Genomic DNA, 17,369 nt, shown 5'->3' with positions numbered 1-17,369 from the left:
GAAAAACCCTCCGTTTTGTCAGTTTTTAAATCATAAGGTTTATACAAGAGTTAGTAACTACATCTCTGAATGTGTAATAGCTAATGCAGAATAATATTTTAGAACAGAATTACATTCAATAAAATCATACTCACTTTGGAGCACCCACCCATGTGATAAGTTGCCGTTAAGTTCACAAAGAACTTATACTACTTAGATGTAGTCTACAATAATTTATCAGAAAACATAGTCACACCGAGTAACACTATGCTGATGAATGGTAATTATTTTCATAGAATTTATATTTAATGTAACACAAGTATTCTCTTAACATTATTTAAAAACAAATCTTCTTCTTTAACTAAAAATCATGTAAATACTTTTTATTCTATCATAAAAATAATATATTCTGCTATAAGTATTAGTAGTTGCATGTGCTAAGTTTTACATTCATTCAACATTTGATACAAGCATTTTTGTTAAAGTTTAATGAGTTCTGATTATATTGCCTACTCGCAAATTATATACTGGTACATTTTTAATGTAATTATTACCTAACACATACTTAGTGTTAATATTTCTTTCATAAACAGGTATCTAATGAATATGTTAACTTCACAGTTTTGTATTTCTTAATATTAATTAGGAGGTCAAAGTTAAAATTCTATCTATGGTTAAATTTATTCTCAATAATAAACAAGTAACAACTCAATGTACTTTAGTCTTTTTGTGTAGAGCTTATGAGCCTCATCCAAGCTCCTCCAGAGAATTATCCACAAACAAGCCTTTGTGTTATCCAAAGTCATGAATAATTTTATTAAAACCCCCGATTTGAATTTAGACTGAGACAAAATAAAGTAATATAATAATAATTGATGTCTGCTAATTTATAATAAATTGAAAAGTTTTTTTGTTTTGTCTTAACTATAATAGTTTCAATAAGCAATTTAAATAATATTAAGCTATGACACCTAAAAATATGCCTATGCAACAAAAACAGTCAAACCTTCACAGCAGAACTAGTATTTGTATCTAAGCCATTCAAGGGAGCCGGTATATCAGTTCTAGGTCTTCTAAATAATAGAACATGGGGTTCAGGATTATGCACCATAAAGTGGAGCCAGCCGGGACTCTGCTGAACACCAAGGTTTCGCCACTCTGTCTCTGTCATAAGATGGGATTTTGGCACCATGCGGGCTATATCCGGTGGTAAGATGACATGCCTGGAAATATTTTTTGGGGTTTCATAATTTATACAAACGTGGATTAATTATTTCACAATTACGAGGCTACTATGACATGATGGTGGCGTAACAGATGGTGACGCTTGTATAATGAATAACCAGATTTATCAAATGTAACTATGATAATTACACATTTACAACGGCTTAATTTTTACGTCAGCGTTTTAATTTTACTAAAAAAGGATTGCACCCAGATTACAAGGAGACGGTCACATGTTATTTACTTACACACAACTGATACGGCGTTCAATTAATTTCTTCAAAACAATGTTTTATCCAAACTAAATATGTAGTGTTTTAGTTGCTGTTAACCATTAAATTAAGGAGACATGAAAGAAATTCACCAAAATATTTTACCTGTATTCGTAGACGTCATCTGTATATCTTTCCGAATATTGAATCTGGTCCACGGGCATTACTGTAGTTTTAATTAGGTACGTCGAATAAAATTAATAATTTTCAACAGCGCTAAGGGTTAGAATAATTTTTTAACCATACGGTTTGAATTTCAATCGTTTCGATTGAAATATACAATATCAGCTGAAGTTCAATTGAATCTTTCAGCGGAACTTTATTCAAGTTTACTCAGTGCTCTTTGAATGAAACACAGACTACACAAAAGAAACGTCAGTTGTCAATAAATTCAAATGACGATTTTCTTACAATTCCAGGCGAACGTTCATTGTCAAGTTATTAATATTATTATTATTTATAGGTCTACCAGAATCTGATGGCAAAAAAAGGGAAAAAAATAGCGATTTTCATATGGCAAAAAAAAATGCCATCTGTGAAAAAAGTGAAATTTCGAGGAATTGTTTTTGGTTTGGCTTCAAATTTCCTTTAAAAAGTGGTGAAAATGTCGAAGAAACCTCTTCGATCGCAAGTATAGTTTTCAATATTTATCAAAGAATACTTGATGAACAAGGTGCAGAACAATCACAATCATTGGATCACATTGAGCCATGTGCAAGCGTTGACTGGTTAGTAGGAATGACATGTCTTGATACTTTGGTTTATTGCATTTTTCGTGTGTATTAATTATGTATACTAAACTTTGGTTTATTTCAGGTGTTTCTAATACTACCATAAGACGAATTGTTGCTGAAGGCAACTGAGGCGTATTTAGTACCCCTGGTAAAAAGAGGAAAGGTGGCAAAAATACTGCGCCTTCCTCGTCTTTCTCTTCCGATTAAGACTTTTATGGATGTGCAGTATTTGGAACCATTTTCAAGTTCTGATAGCTTATAATTAATTATTAAATTCATGAACAGAGTAATTGGAGTTTTCGTCTAAATTTCGAACCCCACATTCGCCACAGTAAGATTTTCAAAAATTATCTTTGATCATTGCATAAATTTTTATATTTGCATGTATCACACAGAATCGGCCGCTATAAGAATTTTTTTTATCAATTACTCTAATTTCCCCAATATTGCTAGCGTCAATTTCTTTTTTCCCTTTTTGCCATCAGATCCTGGTAGACCTATAATCTGTTTTTAGGATTTCTTCGGCTCCTTACGCGTAACTATCTTGGCATTAGCTTTAATTAGCATCTGCGAAAGTGCAAAAAGGGAAAAATACAATATTAATGCGACGTGGATTCAAGGGTTTTTTGTAAGCATTCCTTGAACTCTCAACAAATTCCTACATCCATAAGAGAGTTTTTTAATTGCTTTGTAAGCAAATACGACTCAATAGCGAGTCACCGTCGCTCATGGAAATTCACAATGCCAGAGGCACAGCTCAGCCATTGCCTACTGATAAAAACGTTGCAGGACAGGAATGGCGCAGGATAATACAGGAGAAAGTTGTAAGACGAGCCACAATTCTCAGCAATGAGGATTATCGACAGAGGAGGACTGATAAAAAATCTCCTCCACCCTAATCTGAAGAAGGATATATCATATCGCACGATAGTATTTTAGAGGGAAGTTAATCCAAAGATCAGATGGCGAGTAGGTACCAAAAAAGACTTTTAGAGATGCACTGTAGAGTGGGGACGAACGAAGTGGTAGATATAGGTGAACTCCAGTGACAAGCGGTGCGACGATAAAAAGACAACGGAATAATCACAAACAAAGCACTCGCGATTGAAGTTACGTTATAAAACACAGCTATAACTGCAGTCCCTCAATATAACTGGTCCCACCGAGTTGGAATCGCGACCCGCTGAGGTTATGTTTTATTTTTCTCCTCTGCCTAATTTTGGGTAGCTTATGGGGCTATTTCAACAACTGACGGACCGGTAGGTGAGCTCACGGGCTCAACCAGAGAGAATAACTAACACTAACCGTAGCAAGAGCAGGGCTTCGCTGAATCTACCACCGGATCAGAAACGCGAATCTACGGGCTACGTTACACCTCGAACTCTTCTTGTACCTACTGTAAAAACTGAGACCAGAAACTCTTGTCTCATGGTAGGTGGCGGCAGTTACGTGGTTGATGTCTGCGGGATTCTGTAACCATTTAAAACCCTGTGGACCGTGAGCCCGGCTACCAATCTTGGCAATAAAATATATTAGACTGAAATAAAGGCCAGGAACACGCGTAAAAAGATAAAATATACTTTTTTGATGTTATAACTGTTTTACATTTAGCAAGTAAAATTCAAAACTGTGTTCGACTATGAAAGAAATTAATTGGTATAGTATCGGTGTAGTCCTAATTAGACGATAATTGAATTAGCAATCAAATCAGTTTAAACTAACATTTATCTGTGACACGATCTGAAAGATCTTAAATGGCTCTGCATCACTTCCATATGCATTTAAACTGATCATTTCACGATCGTAATTCCCCCTCTAGTTAAACAGTTTACGCAAGGGATGTACGAGGCATATCCGAGCGCTTAACTATAGTTAAACTGTGGCGCATTATTCAATCACCAGACCCCAATAAGGAATGTTCGATCGTGGGACTGTATGCAGTAGCCATTCTTTCATATTTATTATAAACTTTAAGTTTACTAACTGATGGTAGGACCTCTTGTGAGTCCGCACGGGTAGGTACCCTGCCTGTTTCTGCCGTGAAGCAGCAATGCGTTTCGGTTTGAAGGTAGGGGCAGCCGTTGTAACTATACTGAAACCTTAGAGCTCATATCTCAAGGTAGATGGCGGCATTTACGTTGTAGATGTCTATGGGATCCGGTAATCATGTAACACCAAACAAAAACAAAAAAATAAAAAATCAATTTTTGGCACTAGTCAATTGTTACACATTACATTATTCATTGAACATTACACTTAATTATCATGTAGACTACTTAATTGGCGTTTTGTTGGTGAGATAATTACCAAAAATCAGTTTAACAGAACATAAAAAAAAATACGTCTTAGAATATTGAGGCTGATGTCCAGGTGAGTATAAATATAAACATAAAAAGGAGAGTATGCGCTCATGTGCATCCTATATACTCAATATGACCACTGATGGTATCGGCAATGTCTGGCGGGGTTGCCAAGATTAATATAAAAAGCTTATTATATATTTTATTATATTTTTCCACTACGAACGTAATGAGCCTACATTTTATATATATAAATTAAATAAGACTCGAATAGAACAAACAAATTTATAACTGTAGGAATATCCCAATGCTATATACAAAGAATGGTCACCAATGATCTGTAATGGAGATCGTAGCACGCTATATCCACATCAGTCCAGTTATCTAGTCCTCACGGCATCTGCTGGTTGTAAACATGAGTGAGATCACGTTGGACTTCCTCCAGGCTCTGCTCAAAGATGAATATCCTGATGTCATTCTTCGTTCTTTCGAGGTGCGTATTTTATGAGGAACGGAGCTATTTTGGCTGTAAAAAATAGAAATAACTAAAAATCATGCTATAATCCTTCTAAAGGCTTCAAAAAAAGAAGGCTTGCCAGAATTGCGTACACCATTTTTTGCATTAGCAACATGGGTACCTACGTATTGTAGTCCTTACTGGCAAACGAATCCAAAACTCAAGTTATATTTAAAACAAAAAAAAACCGGCAATAAACAGTACCGATATTTAAATGTGACCGTCTAAATAAAAAGAGGGACGCTCAAATTGGATTGAATACGGACGTTGAGTACCTATGATCCAAACATCAACGAATTAATATTCTGATCATTCAACAATGAACAAATAAGTCAAATATCTACTAACTCAACCGAGCTTACTGGTAGTAGGACCTCTTGTGAGGCCGCGCGGGTAGATTCCACCGCCCTGCCTATTTTTGCCGTGAAGCAGTAATGCGTTTCGGTTTGAAGGGTGGGGCAGCCGTTGTAACTATATTTGAGACCTTAGAATTTATATCTCAAGGTGGGTGGCGCATTTACGTCGTGGATGTCTATGGGCTCCAGTAACCACTTAACACCAGGTAAGCTGTGAGTGCACCCATCAAAGCAATAAAAAAAAAAAATTTTTTTTTTTAAATTCTATTGTTCTATTTTGTAAGCTGTCGATATTTTTATTTTATTTTCCCTACCTTATCTTTAATAGTCTAAGGGCTTATTCCAACTACCACAAAGCCGTTTTTTTATTCCCGTACACACCGTCACTTATGATACGACTTATAATTATAACAATAGCTTTCACATATTTGCTAAACCTAAAACTAAAAGTCTAAAAAATAAACTAAAATTATTTGAGAAATAGTATACCTACCTAGTAGAACGAAAATTCGATTCGAGTCAAAAATCTACGTAACTACTGAATTTGAATAGTGTAAAATTAAATATAACCTATGAGTTAGACTATTTAATTGTTCAAAGCCAACCATTGATATACATAATTTATGAAAATACTATTAATATTATGTATCAGGAACAGTGTGCTTAGTGCGAGTTTTTTGAAGTGAAAACTTCTTTAGAATCGTTGTGATTTCAAACCGGATGCAACGGAAAAAACGACAGGTTTTTTTTTTTTTTTTTTTTTCCCTACCTATGCTGATAGCCTTGAGAGGCTATTTCAGCTTCACCCTAACGTTAGTAGGTGAGCTCGCGGGGCTCAACCGGAGAGTTGCTAACACTGACCCTAGCAAGAGCAGTGCTTCGCAGAATCTACCACCGGATCGGAAACGCGACCCACTGAGAAGATCCGGCGAGAAACTCAGTGGGCTGTGTCTATGGGTTAGTTCGCTCGTCGAGCCCTTCGTCGCAAGCGACGGGTTCGACGAGGACGGTGACCGGTGCTTGTGGTGCCTAAAAGCACCGTTAATGGATCAGGAGGATCCGTAATGACGTGCTTTGGGCGACGTCGACGGTTTACCATTCGGTCTACTGGGTCGGGTATGTAATTTCCAGCGGCTACGATGAGAGGGTTCTCATGTCGTGCCGCCTTCTCAAAATGGCGCAGCGATGCCGACTGTAGATACTTACTAAAAGAGTCGAGCTCCAGGTCGTCGTGGAGATCCACATTCCTAAGGAACCAAGGCGCTCCGACGGCTATCCTGCAGAATCGTGATTGAATAACCTGAAGGGATTTCAAGTTGGTGCGGGCTGCGTGAGCGAACACTACGCTTGCATACGTCATGACGGGGCGTATACAAGTTTTGTAGAGAGTTACCTTATTACGGAGGGACAGTTTGCTTCGACTACAAAGCATTGGATAGAGTCGTCCTAGAATAAACGCGGCGCGGTCGCGTACCGTTTTTATATGGGGACGGAATGTCATCCCTCTGTCGAGGGTGACGCCTAGATATTTGACCTTCGAGACCCACGGAATGGGCTGGCCAAAGAGAGTGATGGGACTAACGGCGGAGGTGTTTGCGCGCCTACTACGGAGTGGGATGCTCGAAGTGATGTTCGGAGGGCGACCCCTTTTGAAGAGCACCGCTGCGCTTTTCGTGGGGTTGATGTCTATTCGCCACTTCCGGAACCACTGTCCCAGGGTGGCTACTGCGATCTGGAGTCGCCGATGAAGCAGCGACATCTTCCTACACGAGTAGTAGATAGCCGTGTCATCGGCGAAGAGCGCTAGATGGGTCTCCGGAGACCGGGGTATATCATTGATATACAAACTAAATAATAACGGGGAGAGCGCGGAGCCTTGCGGGACTCCGGCGGTCAGTTGGCGGGGACGAGAACGAGTTCCCTCTACTCGATATCGAAACGAACGGTTCGACAAGAAGTCTCGTATGATGAGCACGAGTCTGTCTGGCACTCCCATGTTGTATAGTTTATAAATTAAACCGTTGTGCCAGACTTTGTCGAACGCCTTCGCGATGTCGAAGAAGAGGGCGCCGGTCGGGATTTGTTTACGCCTATTTAGTCCTATCAGAATGTGCTCCGTGAGGCGGTGCACTTGTTGTACGCACGAGTGTTTTGAGCGGAATCCGAACTGTTCGTCTATGAGAATTTTGTTCGCGGTAACAAAATCCCAGAGGCGTTTCCTAAGGAGCCGTTCGTAAATTTTTCCTATCGTCGAGAGGAGACTAATCGGACGGTAACTAGAAGTTTCGTTTGTCGGTTTGCCCGGCTTATGTATACCGATAACGTCCGCTTCTTTCCACACCGCGGGAAAGATGCAGTGCGTCATAGCGGCATTTAAAATTGTAGCCAACATTGCTATCAGTTGGACTGGCAAGAGTTTAAGCGCACGGTTGTGGATGCCGTCGGAGCCGGGTGCCTTCCTAGGTTGTAGGTTGTGGATCGCGTCTCTAACTTCGTCAGTGGTAATGGGGGGTAACGCGTCCGAGGGCGGCAGGGAAGCTCTGCGCTCGACCTCCCTGTCGACTAACTCGGTGTGTTCGGGGTCCGCGTGTTGAGTGCTGGTGGTGCACTGCTCTTGCAGTGCATCGGCCAGCAGCTCAGCCTTGTCATCGTCATCGAATGCCGGTGGTTGGCCTGAAGGGCGTACGAGGGGAGGCATAGTAGCGGTAGTTTCGGATTTGAGAGTCCTAGCTAGTCGCCAGTATGCTTGGTGGGAGGGCGCGAGTTGTTCTAAATAACTATGCCAATTATCGTTACGCGCGTCGCTTAAGCGGGAGTGGACTTCGCGTTGTAGACGACGCATCCGAATCCGGTTTGAATGCGTGGGAAGACGATCGTAGGCCCGGATTGCCGCGTTCCTAACTCTTAAGAGATTCCTAAGATCGGGGGACAGTCTGATGCGGTGGAAGCTGTCCTCCACATCGACTTCTTTAGAAGATCTAATGATCGCGGAAGATATGTGATCGGTAATGATGTTTATGGATTCGACGGTGTCCTCGGGGGATAGATTCGAATCCGGGCCGTAAGGGAGGATTGGCGGAGCGGTGTCGGCTAGGCACGTGCCCAGCTTATTCCAATCCACCATGGTCCTCGTAACAGTGACTGGGTTGTGGGGGCGACCGAGCTGCATAACGACAGGTCGGTGGTCTGAGTCGAGCTCTGACATTGCTTCGATGGAACGCAAGCGCAGAGTTACGTTCCTAAGCAATGCCAGGTCTATAGTGCTCGGACGGAGCGCGATGTTATACGGATAACATGTTGGAGTTGGGGGACCGACTATTTCAAAGGTGAGGTCGTCTATAAACGCGTCGAGACGCCTACCGTTAACGTTAGTACGATGGCAGTTCCACCTAGTGTGGTGGCAATTTAAATCGCCTGCCAGGATGACGGAGTCTCCCATGCCGAACAGTGACTCGATGTCACTGCTCAGAAGGGGCTTGTCCGGGGGGAGATAAACGGATGCGATGACGATCGGCTGGTGTCCCGTCAGCGAGATACGGCACACTGACGCCTCGATATGTGAGAGCGAGGGAGTATCGAGAGGGACAACGTGCAGGGCCCGCCTATAGTAAATGGCAGTCCCGCCTTTGGAGGCGGTGAGTCTGTCATTCCTAACCATGACGTAAACGACAGGTAAGAGACACAAATACAAAAATGTGTAGGATGAAGCCAGCAAAGAATGAGACAGAAATATACAACATACTATTTAATACAGCGCCATCTGTGAGATTTTTTAATACTAACGTGTGTATGAAAGCTCTTGTAGTGAATTTTAATTTAGGATTATACGTGAAATTAAAATATCAATTCACAGAGGGCGCTACCTTACAATTATTTACTAATGACAAAATTTTACATATACTTAAGACGTTTAGGATAATTGTATTTTAATTTTGGAAGGTTTCACTTCTACCACGTGTGAATTGCACACAGAATTGCACACATTTTGTTTTTTACCGTTCTCGATATCGTAAAAGTTAGCTCATATTTGGGATGGTTTGCCTTCCTTTGCCGCTAGGGGCGCTGTTCCAACTGCATGCAAAATTGGGTTAACTTTTTCGCTATCGAGAACGTTAAAAAACTCGCACTAAGCACACAGGTACCAAAGAGCTTTGTTCCGCTCTAAATAGTACTCGATGTTAATTTACTTTTCAAATAACATTATGGTGTCCATCAAATATGTCTACATGATGTCTATCAAAAATATTTAATTTAATACGCTTTTATTAGCTTCAGACGTATGTTAGTATGTAACGGAATCTTTGAACATGATTTTGAACCCCTTCAAAACGATTAATTCGAAATTTGGTATAACATAAAGGACCGATGACAACTTAATATATTATTATAAAAAAAATTAAAAAAAAATTTGAACACATTGAAATTCATCTAAAAAATGAAAAATAAATGAATTGAAAAAAACTAATAAAATACGCTTTTATAGAGGGGTGCATGGTATCAGTAGTTTGATAATATCCTGAAAAGCAACCCACGGTTTTTTTACAATAAAATTATTATTTCTTCTACTATTTTTAAATCAAATTTATTAAATTTATTTTCTATTTTTTTTGTTGGATTTTCTATAAAAGCGTATTGTGTTATTTTTTTTAAACTACTTTTGTTAATACGTTGCTAACGTATTTTAACGCCATCTCGTACAGTTATAGTGTACTACGTCCAGTTGCAACAATATAAGTACCTTCGAAATATACTAGATGGCGTGCGGAACAAGTATTTTGAGAAGATTCACAGATTATTAAAAAACTTAACCTAAAATTTTACTTAAATAGATAAAAAAATAATCTATCTATATTTATTTAGATAATGTTTTTTTATTCAGTATGATTTATTTTAATTAATACGTATAATTTAAATTAATATTTTACTAAATTTAACTGACATAGATAGGCCATTTTCGAAATGTACGATGTTTCGTGCGCTGTTTCAATTACTGTTCGCCCAGTGATCGAAATCCGACCATTCAGACTAAGATTTTTATTCATTTTATGTTCTTCCGGTATGGTATTGGTAGCTCAAAAAAGAATTTTATTCTTTCGCAGAATATATTATTATATGATATATTATATAAATAAATGACTGAAAAAAAAGAAGCTGGTGATTCATCCTTTCTCAATAACAATAATTTAATGGGGTTGAAACTGTGGGGCTCTTCCCGTAAATTACACTTGCGCGTAAATTAAACTTTATCAAAATCACAAAACACTGTAAAATACCTTTAAATTTATTTATATAGCGTTATGTAGTTGATTAAAAATAATAATATGACAACTAACAATACATGCTGGGAATTTTCTTTATTTAGTTTGTCATCAATAGATGTCGCTGCACGGAAATTGAACAATTTCTGAATCGCGATGACGAGATGCTACACAGTTGATAGACCTCCTCGTGTTTCCCTAAGCAAAGCATACTTACCTGGCGTAGGGGATACCGTGATCAATTAGGCGGTTCCCCCAGGGCGAGGCCGCTTCATTGCACTGCGAAGCGGTTGACCCTTGCGATTATTCCTAATGCGAATAACTCGGACGCGTAATTTTTGGTAGTGGGGACTGCGTACGCGCTGTCCCCCCAATAAAATCACTATGACATTGTATTATTATAGACATAGTATCTGTCAAACAATCCATTAGTGATGTTGTCAGCAACTATTATTATTCACACTTCTCTTCTATACATTATATTTTAAAGAGGAAAGATTTGTTTGTATTGAATACTGAATAGGCTCCAAAACTAACTACTGACCGATTTGAAATTGAAAAATTTTATCAGTGTTTGGAAGTTACACTATTCCCGAGCGACCTAGGCTATTCTTTAAAAAAAAAAAAAATTGTTGTCGTGGGACACCAGGTAGAAACGAAGTTCCTTCGGCTAATGTAGAATCGACACAATTTGCAAAAAAAAAACGCGCTCAATTTTATGTAGGGTTTCTTGATTTTTCTCTTAAATTTTGCTGATTAGTTTTTATTTAAGTACAGAAAAGTATTTAGGAAATTCAGTATTTTAGGAAATAATAAATTACGTAAAATAAAAAAACATCGTAATTCAAATTATCAATTAAAATAGCAAAATATCTCTTTATTTTTGTTTGACAACATAAAATTACTTAATCTATTCTCAATTTGACCACAGACGTCAAGAACAAAAGATTGACAATAAATGAATAGTATGCATGCGTGTGTGCGTCAAACACATGGTAGTGTGTGTAATGTTTTTTTTTATTGATTTAATGTATTTTTTATGCATAATTTAAAAAAAAAATTAACATTCTGCACTCCTTCTCTATATTCTCTATAAGTGTGGGAAACATACTCGTCCGTCTGCGCAATTTTCGTAAAAACGGATACAAAGTTTTTCCTTCACGTATTAATATATAGATAATAATATTATAAATACGAAAGTAACTCTGTGCGTTACGTTTTTAACGTTTAATTATAACGAAATTTAGTATGGAAATAGTTTGAGCGCTGTGCACAACACAGGCTATTTCCATCCCACTGTTGAACAGGGGACTTGGAACACGCGATATAAATTAGTGTATTCCGCGCTGTTGAAGCTGTGAAACGGCTAATATGATACAATCGAATTCTAAGTCGTCGTGGCCTAAAGGATAAGACGCCCGGTGAATTCGTATGTACCAATGCATCGGTGTTCGAATCCCGCCGGCAGGTACCAATTTTTTGAAGTTCCCTATGTATACGTACTTAACAAATGTTCACGATTGACTTCCACGGAGAAGGAATAACATCGTGTAATAAAAATTAAACCCGCAAAATTATAATTTGCGTAATTACTGGTGGTAGGACCTCTTGTGAGTCCGCACGGGTAGGTACCGCCACCCTATCTATTTCTGCCGTAAAGTAATGCGTTACGGTTTGAAGGGCAGGGCAGCCGTTGTACTGTAAGAACTGAGACTTAGAACTCATGTCTCAAGGTGAATGTCGGCATTTACATTATAGATGTCTATGGCCTCCACTAACCACTTAACACCAGGTGGGCCGTGAGCTCGTCCACCCATCGAAGCAATTTTTTTTTTAAATACATAATCTTGCGCGGTCATCCCATGACCACGAGGGTTGTAAATAAAATTAATTGTTACCAGGGAGCTCCCGGCTCGAAAAGAGGCGACAACTACACTTCGATGGTCTACAGGATCGCTTTGAAAGGAATCCAAAATCGGGTCGAACCGGACGGATCCTGCGAGACCGAAACACCATGGGAGGGGTCCATAATCTACAAAAGACTACCCGAGAGCACCACGAGGAGGGAAGCGTTCAAAAGCGACGAATTATTTTGCAACGAAATCGCGTTTTACAACAAGATCTGGCCGGCGCTATTCGAGTTTCAGAATCGATGGGGGATCGAGGAGCCATTCAAATCCGTACCTAAATGCTATTTAGCTAGGGATAACTGCGTTTTGCTGAAGGATCTGAAACAGTTCGGCTTCGTGATGCCCGATCGGAAAGTTGGATTGAGCGTGGACCAAACCTACTTCGTTCTGAGACATTTAGCGCACTTCCACGCTTTGTCATTGGCCATGAAGGGCCACGATCCGGAGGCTTTTCACGAGCTTTGGAATTCTAGGGACGGAATTTCTGAAGGTGCGTTTTAAATATTTATAATCAGGTTCAACTTTTTTCTTTCTCATCGAACCGAACCTCATCTTACAAGGTCCCCGCGACTGGGAAACCGTGGGCCCAATGATGTTTTCAAGACCTTACCCACTAAACAACTCCCCTGCACTCTTCGCTCAAGCGTCCGATCCCCTCCGAGGTCAGAACCCGAATGAGGTAAGGGGATTACCGCGGTCAACACTACAACCAGACGGCATTCAGGTTCTCCTACGGATATCCAGTCGAGGGGGTAATATACCGGGTCATGTCGAAACCTACGGGTCTCTTACGTGGTTAAAAGCGTTCTTAACTGCACATTGCCAACCAAGGAGGCAAAGAGATACAAAATGCGTTTGAAGAAGGACACGCAACAAGGTCATGGTTGATACAAGTGGTATCCCTCACCAAAAAACATTAAAAATATATTACTAAGAGACTTTTAATGATGAGCATCCATGAACACAATCCTTATGAATCACACGTATTCTAGCGTGGGCTAGTAAAACACTCAAATCGAATAGAGCAATATGAAGATTCCAGTTCATCTGCAGACATCTATTTCTACCATCAGTGCATTACCTTCACCATATTTCTTTTCCAGTGTTCTTCGTCTCCGAAAACGACGATTACTACCGAAACTACTACCACGAGGCCATCCAGAATGCCATAGCCATGGTGGACCAAGAGCTCCAGGGTACAGACTCTAAGGACCAATATCTGGACAGGTTCAAGGAATTTTGCAGCGAGGAGACTTTCTTTAAAACCATGGTGGAACTGGTCGAGCCTTGCGAACCTCTGGGCGTGATATGCCACGGAGACTGTTGGACTAACAACTTTCTCTTTCGATATGAAAATGAGAATATTGCGGAGGTGAGACCCCCTGATTAGATTTTTATCAGCACTATATACAGGACGCCTTAATCAACAGTAACAACCAGTTTTAAATAACTATCAGAGCCCATAGACATCAGATGCCGTCACCTATGTTGAACCATGGCATCGCAGTTATTCTATATGCTTGTCCACCTTATACCGTTACCACCTTATAATTACTTTGCGGTAGAAATATACGACGTAATCCGCTTGCGAGGCCCGCAATGCACCCCATGATTTCAATATACAAACTATTCCTTTTTCCCATCCCCAGCTCAATGGCCATAGGACTCATCTGCCAGCTACGTTAGCTACGTTAATAATTCTAGTGTCAGATAGATGAATGTGAGGAGCGCTTGCTCTGCGTAACATCTGAAGAAAGTCTCGTTAATTTTCCATATGAACAGATGTGCATCGTCGACTTCCAACTGGTTCGCTACGCGTCTCCAGCGTTGGACCTGGTATACATAATGTACCTGTGTCTGGAGCGACAGCAGCGAGCACTCCACTTGACCCCCCTGCTGCGGTACTACGCCGACCAGCTGTTCTGCAGGGCAGCGGAGCTCAGTGGCGGGGGTGTGGTGTGCGGGGGCGTTACCAGTGACGTGCTTTTTCAGATGTATGTAGTTAAGCTCTGCGCTTTCAACGTGCTCGTTGGGAATTTTGCCAACTGAGTTCCTCGCCGGATCTTCTCAGTGGGTCGCGTTTCCGATCCGGTGGTAGATTCTGCGAGGCCTGCTTTTGCTAGGGCCAGTGCTAGCAACACTCCGGTTTGAGCCCCGTTAGCTCACCTACACGCTAGGATAATGCTGATATAGCCTCTCAAGGCTATCAGCATAGGTAGGAGAAAAAAAAGAAGGAATCAATGTGGAATCAAGGAAACTTGTGAACTCACCTATCTGTTAAATTTCCACTATAGCCCATAGACATGCATGCCATTACCAGCTTGAGACATGAGGACGAAGTCTCAATAGTATTATCTGTTTTGATTTATTTGCTCGTGTATTTTTCGGTCGCGCACCAGTAATGAGTTCCAGTTTGAAGAGCAGACATTAAACTGTATGTACTATTTAGATCTTTTTTTTTTTGGTTAAATGGGTGGACGAGCTCAGAGCCCCCCTGGTGTTAAGTGGTTACCGGAGCCCATAGACATCTACAACGTAAATGCGCCACCCACATTGAAATAAAGTTCTAAGGTCTCGAAACCAAACCTGTAAATCGACAGTAAATCTCGAACTGATCGTCGTCCTTCGGAACAGGCTCCACAAGGACTTCAGACAGAAGAGTCGCTTCGGTCTCGGCATAGCGCTGGACATGTACCCCATCACGACGTGCGACAGTGACGAGGCGCCCAACCTCTACTCAGCAGAGGTGAGTGGACAACAACTCTCCATCTCCGCTTGGACGTTTCTTTTATTTTTATTGCTCTTGTAAGCAGACTAGCATACGGCACACCTGATGGTGAGTGATTACCGTCACCCATGGACGTCAGCAATGCCAGGGACAGAACTAAACCGCTGCCTATCTTTGTTAATAGTAAACAAGTGTTGGTTAATGGGCTCTGTAGACTTTATCACATTGCCAACACTAATTCAAAGCTCTATCGTATGCCTTCCTGGTTCTTCATCAGGTGCTTCCGATTGTGTTAGCACTTTTGAATTCGTCGTGCCCTAAAGGATAAGACGCTCGGTACATTCGTATCTAGCGATGCACCGGTGTTAGAATCTTGCTGGCGGGTACCAACTTTTCTAATGAAATATGTACTAAACAAATGTTCACGATTGACTTCCACGGTGAAGGAATAACATCCTGTACTAAAAATCAAACCCGCAAAATTATAACTTGCGTAATTACTGGTGGTAGGACGTCTTGTGAGTCCGCACGGATAGGTACCACCACCCTGAAAAAGGATTTTTTGTCGTCATATTTGGATTTGCGTTATTACTGTAATAGTCGCGCTGTCCGGCAGCCGCCAGCCTGCTTTCTCACACCAGACAGTTGAAGAACTCAGGGTACGGGGCTGAGCTGCGCAGTTACCTTCTACGCCAAAATCAACGGATTACCGAATTATGAGTGATATTTTGAGAGAGAATTTGTCCGGCGATGTGATCCACACATATCTGATTATAAATTTCATATAGTAGCATCTTCCTTCCCTAAACCTGCTATATTCGAGGGCTATCTGGTTTAAATTTTTGCAAATTTCCAGTAGAGCTATTTAAAGTTTAGAATTTGGAAAAAAATATCCAAACAAAAAATCTTCTTCAGCCATTTGAATGGAGTAATTAAGTTCAATTGAAAATATCGAACTGTTGATGCTAACCTATCTATCTAGCTATATATAAATGAATTGCTGTTCATTAGTCTCGCTAAAACTCGAGAACGGCTGGACCGATTTGGCTAGTTTTGGTCTTGAATTATTTGTGGAAGTCCAGAGAAGGTTTAAAAGGTAGATAAATATGAAAATGCTTAGAATTAAATAAAAATAACTATTTTGTTTTTCCTTTGATGTGCCCTCCATTGGACGGATTCTTTTGCTTGTTTTAAGTTTATTTTACACCAAAGTTTAGGTTTTTTATTTATCGATTGAGGCATTACGAAGTCTGCCGGGTCAGCTATTACTAAATAAAACGCACCTTTAGTTATATAGATAAATGTCGCCTTTTAAGCGAGATGTCCCTTAAACCAATTAGCCTTTCACCCCTCGATATGTTGTTGGCAGGACTCCGGGCGCTCCCAGGGCTCCGAGCCGGCGCCGGGTGCGCGTCCCGTGCGGACCTCCAGCGCGGCTTGCCGGAGGAAGATGACCGATCTGGTCAAAGAATTAGTCGACCAGGGTCTTTTGTAAACTATACAAAAACATGATTTTAATCTCCAGTAAAATAAACCGTGGTAATATTCATTTTTGAAGCGAAACATGAAGTGAATTTGACTCGCAGCAGATTCGTTACGGCTAGAGAGAAAAGATACAATTTAGGACGAGCGAGAGTGAGAAAATAAACAGAGCGTCTCGCGAACCGCTCGACCGTGGAGAGAGGGAAAGGACAAAGCGAGCTAGATCGTTTCTCTTATACACAGCATTCCCTATTACAAGATAAATTTTATGTAAGGATGAAAAAAACTGCAAACTGCAAAAGAAGTTTCACTTCTTTCACGTGCACCAAGTTGCACGCTCACCATTATTTCTGTAGTATTAAGAAAGTTTGAAGATGTTAAGATCTTTTTTTATGAGTTAAAGAACTCGCGACCCATTGAATCAACGACCTCACAATTGAGCCATGAGATCGAAGTTTCGATTGCAATGTCGCGACTGACTGTACTGTCTGTCGACAGTACAGTCTTGTATTTTGGTTATTTTGACGAAAAATAGTCAAAATACAAGACCAGCTAATGACGTTCCCTCCTCGTGACGTCACTGGCGGCACACTCTTGGCGGAAAGAAAT

The 17,369-nt window shown here is 40.4% G+C and overlaps 2 protein-coding genes, 1 long non-coding RNA gene and 1 other non-coding gene across 4 annotated transcripts; 3 read left to right on the top strand and 1 right to left on the bottom strand.

Annotated features, from left to right (window-relative positions):
* Nucleotides 1-624: 624 nt before the first annotated feature.
* On the bottom strand, nucleotides 625-1,751 carry LOC101738123 (cyclin-dependent kinases regulatory subunit). The gene is made up of 2 exons (NM_001046646.2): nucleotides 1,581-1,751; nucleotides 625-1,202 (listed from the first exon to the last, which is right to left on the bottom strand). The coding sequence occupies exons 1-2, from the start codon at nucleotides 1,637-1,639 to the stop codon at nucleotides 980-982; spliced, it is 282 nt and encodes a 93-aa protein (NP_001040111.2). The 5' UTR covers nucleotides 1,640-1,751; the 3' UTR covers nucleotides 625-979.
* A 136-nt stretch (nucleotides 1,752-1,887) lies between these two features.
* On the top strand, nucleotides 1,888-2,499 carry LOC134199186 (uncharacterized). Its single transcript, XR_009973568.1, has 2 exons — nucleotides 1,888-2,203; nucleotides 2,292-2,499. It is a non-coding gene; the product is annotated as an uncharacterized LOC134199186 (long non-coding RNA).
* Nucleotides 2,500-4,867: 2,368 nt separating this feature from the next.
* Nucleotides 4,868-16,832, top strand: LOC101737863 (uncharacterized). Its single transcript, XM_004927010.5, has 6 exons — nucleotides 4,868-5,002; nucleotides 12,542-13,040; nucleotides 13,654-13,922; nucleotides 14,333-14,544; nucleotides 15,185-15,296; nucleotides 16,648-16,832. Exons 1-6 carry the CDS (start codon nucleotides 4,925-4,927, stop codon nucleotides 16,771-16,773), a joined length of 1,296 nt encoding a protein of 431 aa, XP_004927067.1. The 5' UTR covers nucleotides 4,868-4,924; the 3' UTR covers nucleotides 16,774-16,832.
* LOC119628762 (U1 spliceosomal RNA) lies at nucleotides 10,850-11,011 on the top strand. Its single transcript, XR_005244910.1, has one exon. It is a non-coding gene; the product is annotated as a U1 spliceosomal RNA (small nuclear RNA).
* Nucleotides 16,833-17,369: the final 537 nt, after the last annotated feature.

Source organism: Bombyx mori, chromosome 7 (assembly GCF_030269925.1).
Source record: "Bombyx mori chromosome 7, ASM3026992v2".
Lineage (NCBI taxonomy): Eukaryota > Metazoa > Arthropoda > Insecta > Lepidoptera > Bombycidae > Bombyx > Bombyx mori.
This window is presented reverse-complemented; position numbering and strand designations above follow the sequence as displayed.

Coding starts and splice junctions, on each gene's coding strand:
- LOC101738123 (NM_001046646.2), bottom strand. CDS start 1,639: ATGCCCGTGGACCAGATTCAATATTCGGAAAGATATACAGATGACGTC. Junction 1,203..1,580: donor GATGACGTCTACGAATACAG/GTAAAATATTTT, acceptor AAATATTTCCAG/GCATGTCATCTTACCACCGG.
- LOC101737863 (XM_004927010.5), top strand. CDS start 4,925: ATGAGTGAGATCACGTTGGACTTCCTCCAGGCTCTGCTCAAAGATGAA. Junction 5,003..12,541: donor TCATTCTTCGTTCTTTCGAG/GTGCGTATTTTA, acceptor AATTGTTACCAG/GGAGCTCCCGGCTCGAAAAG. Junction 13,923..14,332: donor AAAATGAGAATATTGCGGAG/GTGAGACCCCCT, acceptor CCATATGAACAG/ATGTGCATCGTCGACTTCCA.